Raw genomic sequence first — 12,682 nt, forward strand, 5'->3', positions numbered from 1 at the left:
ACTCAACTTCACAAGAAAACCTCTATATGAATTAAATTTAGATATATAAGATATAAATTAAGACCTACAACAATGAAATACACACAAAAAAATAACACTGGTGATATGTTCCATCCTATCAACAGTAAAGATACCTCTGGTGACTTACTATCCATGGCAAGGGAATTAAAAACAACAATAAACAATTGAGATTACCTTATCAAAGAGCTTCAAGAAAATATAAGATGATTAAATAGACACCATCCTAAACAGGAGAAAATATTCACATAATATATAACTGATAAGGAATTAATATTCAAGATATATAAATTCAAAAATAAATTTATACAATTCAACAATCAAAAACAAATAATCCGGGCCTCCCCTGGTGGCTCAGCGGTTGAGCGCCGGGCTGTGAAGCTGCCCGCAGCCTCTGCAGCACCGGTTCGATCCCCGGCCGCAGCCGCGGGCGAGGGTCCCACATGGCGCACAGACCTCTCCTGCCGCCCGCTGCTCCCCTCAGCAGTGTATTTCATCACTCTGCCTGTTCTGCTCCCCACTCTGGCTCTGGTGAATTCTCTCACCCCCCGCACTTCTGACTGTACCCAGTGCTTGTATAAACAAATAAATAAATCTTTAAAAAAAAAAAAAAAACAAATAATCCAATTATAAATGGGCAGCAGATAAGAACACAATTCACCCAAGAGGTTACCCAGAGGCCAAAACATGCATGAAAAAAGGTTCATCATCAAGCCTAAAAAGAGAGATGCATATTAAAACTATTCAACACAATGAGATAGCAAGTCACATTTGTGAGAATGGCTCATGGTAAAAAGGTCCCCACAAACATACTGACGAGAATGGGGTGAAAAAGGAATGCTGTACACCAATAGTATACTATTATTGGTAGGAATGTGAACTGTTGCAATCATTATGGAAAGCAATATAGAATTACCTTAAAAATCTAAAAAGGAAATAATGCATAACTCAGCAATTCCACTCGGGTACATATACACAGAATATGACACCATCGAGAAAAAATCCTACATGTTCCACAATGTTCACAGCACATTACTTAAAATAGCAAGAACATGAAAGCAGCCTAAATGTCCACAGACAATTCAATCAAATAAATACACAACACAAAGCATCACATAGTCATAAGGATCATTATTTTGAAAGTTGCATGTTATAAACTGTTTTATAGTTGGAAATAGATATATACAAAAACACATATGCACATAAACATGTCTTAAATTTGATTTGTAAAATAAATGTCTATGAGTTCATAGCTCAAAAAAAGGAAAATAATTATGTCAAGAAATTACAGACACTGCAGGAAAAAAGGAATCAAACATCAAAATAACACAAGAGTTGAAAAATGAATTATATTGAATCTACATGAATCTATATTGTATGCATGTGTTCAACTTATAATAGGACTATTCATCCTACCATGTGCCAAATGCTACCAATTTTCTAGCAGTTTCTTCTGAAATTTATGCTCCATTTCTAAACAGGGACCTCTGTTTCTATTTCTTAACCTGTTTTTAGAAAGTATCTGATTTTCTGGAATGGGAGGTAAGAGTTTACATCTCCATACCCATCTCATACAAAATACACACACACACACACACACACACACACAAGCACATTCTCTTGCTCTCTCCCTTTATTCCTTTTCCACTAATATGTTCACACAATTTTGACTGTTAGAATATTCATTGTACCACCATTCTGAACATACAAACAATTCTTCCTATAAGATGATTATAATTATGTTTCATTTATGGTGTATATATATATTTTTTTAAAGATCATTTTTTTAAAGATTTATTTTTTTATTTATACAGGCACTGGGTACAGTCAGAAGCACGGGAGGGTGAGAGAATTCACCAGAGCCAGAGTGGGGAGCAGAGCAGGCAGAAGGACTGAAGCACACTGCTGAGGGGAGCAGCGGGCGGCAGGAGAGGTTTGCCCGCCATGTGGGACCCTCCTCCGGGGCCGGGGAGCAGCCGGGGATTGAACAAGCACTGCAGAGGCTGCGGGCAGCTTTGCAACCCAGCGCTCAACCGCTGCGCCACCAGGGAGGCCCTCTAGCAACCCGTTTGATATTCATTTTCTTTCACAATACATCCTGATTCCTGGAGCCAATTTTCCCTCTGACATGACTTCAGAAATTAGGATAGAAAAGGAAAAGAGGAAGAACATTTTTTTCAAATATACATTTCTGCTAACATCCTCTTTTAATTCATGCAAATTTGATAGTTATTTTTAAGCCTTATCCTTCACATATGACCCAATTATGTCATACATAAATCAAAATAACTTGCTATTTTTTTCTCCCTGGTTAAGCACTGCACTATGAAGCAATGTGCAGCCACTGCAGCACCAGTATGATCCTGGCCCACCAGGGAGATACCCACATGGTGCAGTAGACCTCTCTTGTCTCACCTGCTGCTCCCCTCAAAAGTATATTTCACTCACTCTGCCTGATCTGCTCCCCACTCTGACTCTGCGAATCCTCTCACCCCCTGCATCTCTGGCCTGTACCCCAGCTCTTGTGTGCATAAAATAATAAATAAATATTTAAAAAAAAAGATTCATTTTAATTTATTTATACATAGAAAAACTGGGGTGTAGGCCAGAGGAGCAGGGGGTGACAGGATCTACCAGAGACAGAGTGGGGAGCAGAACAGGCATCTATTGAAATACACTGCCGAGGGGAGCAGTGGGTGAGACAGGCCATGTGGGTTAGCTCCCTGGACAGGGATGGAACTCATGTCACCATAGTTGCTTACAGCTCGAGAGCACTGAGATGTTAACCCCCGGGCATTCAGGTAGGCTCTATGCACGTCATTCCTTTCCTGTTTCTACCAGCATCCCTGATAAGCAGTCCCAGGCAGATTCATACTGGCTCCCAGTATAAACACTGCCATAAACAAGCTCTCATGAAATGCAGTCACTGCATTTTCCTATTGTCCATGGTGTCTTCACTCCTCCTACTCAATCTCCTGTATTATTTCTTCATTAAACTTGGAAACATTAAGCTGGTCAGATAGATAAATAATGAAGCTTCTAAGAGAAAGAGGAGAGAATGCAGCACTTGCAAAGTCCTTCAGCAACTTCCCTGAAATTCACTCTGTCATACCTGTGACCTCTGGGTGTTTCAGCAGCAGAAGGAGAGCATATCTCAAGGTGGTGCTTGTAGTCTCTGTCCCAGCTCCAAACAAATCAAGTACAGTAATTGCCAAGGTTCCTAAAGTTAACTTCACTTCTTGAATATGCTCCTCCTAGGAATGATTTGATGAAATTACTTAGCAAATTAATTTGCCAAAATTACAGTTAATCCAAAGTAAGTCATATTATTATAAAATTCACCCCCAAAATAAATAGTAAGGCAAAAATAAACAGTTTTAGAAAAACTCCGATATGGTATAAAACACTGGAAATGAGTGGATTCAACCATCATTTTCCAATGCTCACCCCTAAGGCAAGCAAGATAAATTAAAATCTTCACTGGCTTTTTGGCAGAAATTACAACTTTATTCTAAACATAATGAAATTCAAGGAGCCAGCACAGTCAAAATAATTCTGAAAAATTCCAAAAAAGGACTCAGGTTTCTTAATTTCAAAAAAAAACTTCTATAAAGGTAGCATTTAAGACTACCAGAGGATGTACTAATGACATAGGAATGAAATACCTAGGAAATACCTTTCATCAACACAAAAAAGGGCCCTTACATTTTCAGTCAACTGATTATTGACAAGAGCGCCATGATGTCTCATGTGAGAAAAATAGTCTTTTCAACAAATGGTACAGGATTTGTGCTTACAGATATAAACCTCCAACACCATATCTGTGCCAATATTATCAGTTAACTTCTCTCTTCATTCCATCAGCTCTTACCCACCACACACCTCTGTACCTCTGCATATATCATTTACATATGTAAAATTCCCTACCCTGTCATTACTGGAAGTATATTAAGATTTATCTCCAATCAGCAGACATACAAGAAGTCCAGCCAGGCTGAGTCACTTCTTCCATTCTCTCATATACTGTATGCAAAGACCGTGCCCATCTTCATATCATGGCATGAGATTTTGCATTTTCTAAATTGTTTGTAATTGTTTCCATTTCACCTGAAGTGTCACTTTGACCCTCCCATGTAGATTATTAAGAACCTAAAGAACAAGATCAATGCATTCCACTTATTTAGAAAATTAATTTTACCCCTTCCATAATGCTCAGTGTAGAGGCACATACACAGTAGGTACTAAAGAGCTGGGAGGCATTAACTGCCTGACCACTGAAACATTCCAGGTAAATACAGAACAATTCCATGAACCACAACATGCACAAGCAATCAAATAACCCAACTGTCATTAATATTTTACCTGTTCCATTTTGATAAGGAAACAATCAATAAAGTCCCGAGGATTATTAGCATCTAGAGATGCTTTGTGTTCCACTGTTTTCTCCAAAATATAACTTTTTATATATGCAATATTTTTAAATAATTTGTTATGACTCCCTGGAAAAAAGTCAAGAAAAACAGGGAACATATTGCAGATCTAAAAGAGAAAATTAGAGTTTATTAAAAAACAAAATATTTCGTGAAGAATTATGCCATGTGCCAAGCCTAGGTTAGAGATTACTATAAATGTTAATGATCTGTCTTAAGGGAAAACTTTTATTTTATACATACTTAATTTTATCTGCAGATAGACATATTAGAGAGAAAAATTTCTGGCCAGAGAATCAAAATAATCATTTCCTATTATCACACATCATGTTGATAGTATAAAGGCATCTTTATATCAATTCTCTCATTGTTGACATCAACTCTGGAGATATAGGATGGCATAAATTAGTATAATTCAGACAACAGAGATTAACGGAGGTTGGGCAACCTGTTATAAAGCGGAGTACATCCAGCTATTTCTATATGTCTAGTTGCCTTAAACACAGAATGAGCACTTGAGGACTAGGAATCTGGGTTTTGGAGTATAGTAAACGAAACACGAAATAGGATCAATGGGATTGGACTCCAGTTCTGTATTCTGAGCATATGTTTTCTATCTATCTGTAATTGTCTAGGTCATCTTTCCCGCTCTCTGAGACTGAAGTCTAAGCAGGACTGTCCTGCTCACACATTCACTTCATAGCTTGGTGCATCCAGAGGTCAGGACTTTTTAGAGAAAAGAACCTAAACGATTTCTCTGGAAAACAAGATCTTGGCCTCACCTGCATCCATGGAGAGCTAAAAATCTTGATGTTTTCATTAAGTATTTCCATTATGTTTAAAAAAATTGGATCTTTATAATCAAAACGATTCTGGAAAATAATTGAGCAGATAATATTGCAGGGAGCACAAGCCAGAATATAAGTGGGATCACAAGGTGAACCTAAAAACCAAAAACAATTAAAAACATAATTTAAAAAATATATGTACTAATATTTATAAATACATGTGAACATGTGAACACACATACATATATACACATATATACACATACATATATACACATATAAGAAACACTGTTTTGAGATAACAGGTAAACATAATTTAAGAAAGTTAAAGCAATATCTAGCATATTAATTCCTCCAATAGCAATATATTCAAAATGTATAAAATTAACATATCAGGGGATGTAGATTAACACAGCTTCCATGGAACATAGTATAAGGTTTCTATTAAAAAAACAGATCTACCATATGATCTAGCATTGTATCTCCTAGGTATCTACCCGTAGAATGCAATAAAACTAATTTAAAGGGATATTATGCACTGCTATGTTCATTGAAGCAGTATTTATAGTAACCAAGACATAAAAACAACAGTGGTATCCAACAACAGAGCAATGGATAAAGAAGAGATGATGGAATACTATTCAGCTACAAAAAAAATGCTGAAATTCTGCAACAATATGGACAGAACTAAAGGGGACTGGGCTGCACAAAGTAAGTAGAAAGACAAATACTGGATGATTTCATTCACAGGAAATTTGAACTTATAGTGCTGCAGTCAGATAACAAAGAACAGAAGATCATAAGCACCTGATAAACAAACTAGTAGCTTCACTAATTATAAAAACATATGCACAGATGCAAAAAAAATTGCATCCACCGAAAGAAAAATGGTTTAGAGTTTCCAGAATCTCAAGACAGGATGAATGGTGAGGCTATTGCCTTTTACAGAATCAACCCATAGAGACTGACAGAAATGGCTATTTTCACATTTTTGGATCTCAACACAAAATTACAAAACATACAAGGAAGAAGAAAACATGGCTATTCCAAAGGAATAAAATCAATATCTAGAAAGTGATCCTATTGAAATGGAGTAAAAGCAATTGACTGAACAAAGAACTTTGTAAAGTGAGAAAATGACCTTCAAACTCAACAAATGATAAAAAAGAGAAATAATTATTGATGAGATTAGCACCAAGACACGCCTATGTGAATAAAACCTAGATGGCATTATTACTGGCCAGAACTTTAGCCCTGGGCTGGGGAAGTGAAGGTCATATGGGTGTGAGTTCTGACAATATAAACATATCCAAAGAAGTAAAAACACATGTCTCTTGTTCCCATCACAACACTTGGCTAGCAGCCTTGGTGAAATATGCTGCAATATGAAACACAGCTCTCTCACTCTTACAGAGAATGACTCAAACTAAACAGACCTCAGGAGAGAAAGAGATGAAATGACCTTGTATACGGACACTGTAATCATGAGTACACACACACACACCCCGACAACACACACAAGCATACATATACAAAGCTCCCTGACTCTGTGCTGCAAATTCTCCATCTCTGCACAAGAGTTAACAACCACTACTCCTCATGAAAGACTTTGCCACCCTGAAATGTTCCCAACTATGTCACTAGAGAATGTTAAGGTCACAGCTACAAAGCAGAGAATCACCCACCACTGGTTTTTCTCAACTCCTCCACAAGGCAGCAGGCTTCCTCTTGAACTCGGTCCTCAATGCTCCTCTTCCCCATGCCAAAATTCCGCAGGGTCATGAGGCAGAAGCGGCGAATCGTCTTCCATGTATTTCCATTGCTGAAAACGATTCCAACTAGTAGGAGACATATAAACTAGGATGGGTCCTAGTGTAAGAGGAAACTGACACTTGACATCCATGGGGTTGGACAAAGAACACTGAGATATTCAAGTCTCCATTTTCTGTCCTCCCCACTCCCATAAACAATGGTGTATATGTGCACACACACACCTACCATCTCCTTTATTAAGTTTTTCGACCACTGGGGAATAGCCTCTTCCAGCAAAGTCTTCTCCCATATCAATCAGTGCTTCCTTCACTGCTTCATATCCATGCAACACCACAGTGGGCTTCATGCCAAAATACAGAGTGAACACAGGGCCATAGGCTTTGGAGAGCTGGGAAAGAATATGCATATAATAACACAGAAAGTCACTATTTGATAATATAGTATGCCTAAATCAGAATTCTATTTTTATATCTGTTAGGCTGCCCCACATAGCCTGAAATATTTCTGAATTTAAGACATAAATATGAGTGATTGTATTATAACTGCCAGTTAAGGATGACCTGGGTGGCAGGAAATGGCCCAGTAATTGGTACACTGGTTACAAATATCCCCATATCAATACCCCACAGTTTCTTTGCCCCACTTACAAATAAGGAAACTGAGAGAAGACAATCTGAATTCATATCTAGCGTCTCACAGCCAGTAAATAGGAGATCCAAATTTGAACCTCTTAATTGTTCTCTAATCCTTGACTAACTTATCAATCCCTAGTTTTCACCTTTGGACCAAACCCAGCTGACTCCTTCAGGATCACATATAGAGTCCTCCTGTGGGATTCTGGATACAGTAGCCCTGTAATGAATACTAGAAATCTTAATTTAAAATTCAAATCTGGTAATTCTATGCCCAGCCCAGCTTGTCATCTGCTGGTATTACTATCACAGACAGAGTGGGCACCACAGAGGCATTGTCGAGGTGAAGACATCTCACGGAAGAACAATTTCTTCCACCCTGAAACACATCTGTCACGGAGATCAGACACCAGGTAAATGATGTTCCTACAGTTGGGTCCTGACTGATTACTTCCTTTCATTCACTCATGCTGATCCTGAGCCCAGAGCTATTGGCTGACATTGAACAAAATTTGCTTCTTCAGGGAGGTTATCGGAACAAAATACATGGTTTATATAAATATTAGATGACTTTCAGAATAAAATCTATAACCACAAAACACTTCCCTTACCATTTACCTTCAACCAAAATAAAAACAAATGGTAGTAAAACGAAGGGAAGCAACACTCCCATCTTTTGTCACTTTAATTATTTTGATCCTGCCACCCAAAAAGCTATTTTGTCTACTCATTCCACTATTTATAACAACAAAAGACTGGAAAAGGAAAGAGAAATACCAAAAATTAAAAGGAGAAATTTAACTTAAAATAACCTATTTTAACAGCATGCTACTGGGAAAATACTGTTCTTTTTAAAATTGGGGTAGTGAATGAGTAAATTGTCAAAGTTCAAGCTAATTTACTTACCCTTTCAAAGCCACAGGAGGGACATAAAACATACTTACGTTGTTTAAGGATTTGCTGATGTTCTTCACATCTAACTGCAGAATATTTCCAAAAATGGGTAGAGGTGTGGGGCCAGGCGGGAGTTTCCCTCTCTCGGAAGTCTGTTTCCAGAGAGAAAGGAGAAGCAAACAGGAGAGACAGAGCACCAGGACCACAACCAGATCCATCGAAGCTTTCTCCTCTTACTTTGAAAATGTGAGATTGAAATCTAAAACTTTTACAACACTCCCCACTAGGACAAGTGCCACTCTGAGATATAAAGAGACCAATGAGCTGCTCCCACTTTATATTCTACGTGGACTTTGGCCCAATGATAAAAAGAGAATAGTTTTCCTTAGTTCTATTTTCCTTCTGTCCAGTGAACACTCTGGAGATTCTAGTTTAACTGTACTGGAGTAAGGTACAGGTAGTGATAATTTAAGGGGGAAAAAAATGTGGTTCCAACGTGCAGCCAGGTTGACAACCACTCACATAAACAATTCGAATTTAAATTTCTGGATTCAAATCAATGACCAGTTGGGCATTTGTGACTTTTAGGGACCGTCTATTCTATGCCTTTTATAATTAAAATGAACTTGTAATGCTATATTAACATAGGACACTGTGTTGTTGAAAATGAGAGATCTTAAAAACTGTATGAACTTTATAGCTGCCTCTATATAAAAGTTAACATAACTCAAAACATCTTGGTAAACATTGAAACAGAGAGACCCTGTCACCTTGCCTCACAGCCACCAAGTCGCAGTCCACTTCCCCAGTCTACACTGGGCCTTCTGGGCTCCTGGAGCAGACGCGGAAGCCAAGGGCACGGGGCGGAGCTCCGCCCCCCGGGTGGGTGATCGTCACGTGACCGCGCAGTCCACTTTCCCAGTCTACACTGGGCCTTCTGGGCTCCTGGAGCAGACGCGGAAGCCAAGGGCACGGGGAGGAGCTCCGCCCCCCGGGTGGGTGATCGTCACGTGACCTCCCGCCTGCGAGCCGCGGGACTTCAGTACTTTGGCGCCTGGCGTGTGCCCAAGGGCATGGAGGCCTCTGTGGGACGCGGAGGGAGCCCTTGGTGGCGAGGGCTGCAGTAGTGCAATGGCCAGACTGTGGCTAAGGCCCCAAGGCAGATTCACAAAATCACAGAAACTGAATGACGCCTGGGTCATCCAGCAACACCTCTGGACCCAAGTGTGCAGGTAGGGCCGCTTCACCAGCTACAAAGTCAAGACAAATCTGCCTCTATTCCAGCTGAAAGAAGCTGTTAGATGTTTGAATGACTAAGTAAACTAGAGAAGCAACATTGTTTCCCTGCTACCGAGGAAAGCATTTTTGTGTCAACTTCCTTTTAGAGGAAGGTGATGGAATATCTAAATATATTCAACTTTATTGAAGGCAGTAGGGAGGGGCTAGAGCAATTAATAAACAAGGTCGTCGGTCATCCTGTGGCACAGAAAGAACCTTGTCTTCACGTTTTTGCAGGATATAAAATTAATTCGCCACCTAAAACATACCTGAATTTCAGCAAATGCCAAAAATAACTTTACTGTGACTACTAATGATGCATATGCACCAGGGAAGAAATTCTAACTTTAGCTGCCACACAAAAACTGTCATAACATATCTAGTTTATTATTATAAACTGTTTTGTTTCGGAAGTTGTCAAGAATTTAACTTCCTTTGGTGAAAATCCCTCATTCCAGCCTTTCTATATTTTCCTTGCCATTTTATTTTACTCCGCACTACAGCCTCCCAAACCTGTTACTCCATTATAATCTGCAGTGTTCTAAAGTTACTGACTTGGTCTTGTATACAGTTCTGTCATGTTTGTTTCTTAAATCTGATCAACTAGAACATTTTCCTTATCCGCTTTCTAATGTGATGCCAGCTGACTTAATTTGTGTACTTAACTACACCACAGGTTTACCATTTTCCATGTATAAATTACACAGGAGTGTACAAAGTATCTCCTCCATCAGATTTGTTAATAGCTTCTACATGAAAGATGAATGAGGAAAATCTTTATATTCAGTGTAACAAATCAATGTACTAATGTAAGATTTTCAAGTAAAAATCCATTTCTGAAAATTAGCTCAGTAAATTTACATGCCTTTCACATGAAATTCACCCTCGCCAAAACACTGCTAATTAGAGACATTATTTCATACATTTCAAATTGGAGAAAAGGTGATTTTGGGGGAAGAAGCTGCCTGTCCAGTGCCTTTATCACTCAGCTCAAATTGGTAAAACAGAAATGTCAATTGTGATGGGAGAGGCAGCTGTCCTGCCTGTGACTATGCTGGTGTTTTCCACAAATCTTTTCCCTTTGCAGCTTTCTGCTTGCTTATGTCTAAGCATCCCTTTATTTTTTTTTGTAACAAACCTTCCCTTCTGGATTAAAAAAAACATGATAGGTTTACTGTTAGGCACTTAACATCAGTGCATCAAGTAGTTTTAGCAAAACCAGACTAACCTCCCATATTACTCTGCATTTATACCCCCAGTGTTTACAAAATAACAGGCTTCACATTAAACATTTAGAGGCAGGGCTTAAGAACTTGTGACTTAGACCAGTCCCACTTGCCCCCAGTCATACTTGCTTTCTCTGGGGCTTTTTAAAATGTGGAAAATAATTAAATGAAGTATGCATAGCAAAAAAGGAAGATTAGAGACAGAATAAAAGGAATGGATTTAGCCAAGGATTGGAAACAGGGATTTCATGAACACACAGCAAGGAAACACATGTACAGATCTTCAGAGATGTTTAGTGGTCATGGGACTGAAAAATCAACAGAATGGAATACATTACTAATCACTAATGACAATGCTATACAAACAAGTTCTATAAGGATATATTTTGATTAACTGCAATTGAACAGTACAGTTATTTAACTACAGGTAAGGGAATTTTTTTTCAAGACTAAATTGGTTTTCTCATGAATTTTCACATTTATCTTATCTCTTGATTCTCTCAACTACCTCTGCTGAGATAAAATTATTCCCACCATTCCCACTTGGCCTGAAAAATCAGTACTTGGACAGAGGGCATAGTATCTGCAGAGAGTGGAGCTTAGACTAGAACCCACATCTCCTGACTCATGCACAATCCCCTCTAAGCAAAAATTCAGTCCACCCAAGTTACTGAATGTGTGCCATGAATCCACACTGCATGGTTCATCCTCATCTGTGTATCTCCAAAAACCTTTAGTTAATAATTATGTCACCAGTTGATTAAAATGGGGGTCAGAAAAGTTTACCCTTACAGATGTACTTTTGTGCTCTTTCAATTTGAGTTCACAATTCAGTGTAAACTTTACCAGGACAAAAAGACAGCCTTTTGCAGTCTAGTTGACGTAACTTTAAACTCAGAAAGAACCAAACCACCTGACTGGATGAAATAAACATCCCTAGAACAATGGTTTTATTGACATTTGCAAAGGCAGCAGAGGATTTTGGACTAAAGAGTGACAATTATCTGGTTGAACTGAAACAGTAACTCTGCTAGATTGAGGATAAACAGGAAGAAGGGTGAAGGCAGAAGGATATGCCAATAAAGGATGACAGTGATGTAGATATGTTGAGACTCATGAGATATATATATATAGAAAAGGAAGTTTAATTTCTTGTACAGTCAGATGTCAAATGTGAGCAAAGGGGAGGAGTCAAGAACACCAATACTTTTGTTCGTAACAACTGAAAAATGTAATTGCCATTTATTGAAACAAGAAAGATGCCAGAGAGGCTAAGTTGGACTGGAGAAAAAAGAAAATTCAGATTTGGGATAATTACCAGGCAATCACAGAAAAATGTCAAAGGCATTCCAAGAGAACCTTGGGCAGATCAGATTCTGACTGGAGACACCAATTTGTCATCACATAGATGGTATTTAAGGAAGGAGTTAAGACTATAATGGAAGTCCCAAGACATGCTAGGGACATTCTAAAGTCTAGGGATCAAAGACCTATGACATAAACAGGAAGGGAAACCAAAAGAGTGAGGAAAACAGAGCAAACGTGTTGCTAGAAATTTAGCAAAGAGAAGAAATCAATCAAGATTTAAACTGGAGGGCCTCCCTGGTGGCTCAGGGGCTAAAGTTATCAGGGCTATCAAGCTA

The 12,682-nt window shown here is 38.6% G+C and overlaps 1 protein-coding gene across 3 annotated transcripts in view; it reads right to left on the reverse strand.

Annotated features, from left to right (window-relative positions):
- Positions 1 to 9,485, reverse strand: part of LOC119234519 (cytochrome P450 2C19-like) — a 48,405-nt gene extending 38,920 nt beyond the window's left edge. For 2 of the 3 annotated variants that reach the window (XR_005122642.2, XM_054690209.1), the window contains exons 1-6: positions 8,586 to 9,483; positions 7,235 to 7,397; positions 6,922 to 7,074; positions 5,231 to 5,391; positions 4,381 to 4,557; positions 3,131 to 3,272 (exon numbers count right to left, since the gene is read on the reverse strand). Coding sequence is in view for 2 of the 3 variants with exons in the window: in XM_054690209.1 (XP_054546184.1) it covers positions 3,131 to 3,272; positions 4,381 to 4,557; positions 5,231 to 5,391; positions 6,922 to 7,074; positions 7,235 to 7,397; positions 8,586 to 8,753 (964 nt within the window). In the remaining variant the exon portion in view is untranslated. Of the gene's footprint in view, positions 1 to 3,130; positions 3,273 to 4,380; positions 4,558 to 5,230; positions 5,392 to 6,921; positions 7,075 to 7,234; positions 7,398 to 8,585 lie in introns of all 3 variants that reach the window. The other variant, XM_037497504.2, reaches the window with a different exon arrangement.
- Between the last annotated feature and the right edge of the window lie 3,197 nt (positions 9,486 to 12,682).

The sequence above is a fragment of the Talpa occidentalis genome, unplaced genomic scaffold (genome assembly GCF_014898055.3).
Source record: "Talpa occidentalis isolate TD23 unplaced genomic scaffold, MPIMG_talOcc4v2.1 talOcc4.8, whole genome shotgun sequence".
Lineage (NCBI taxonomy): Eukaryota > Metazoa > Chordata > Mammalia > Eulipotyphla > Talpidae > Talpa > Talpa occidentalis.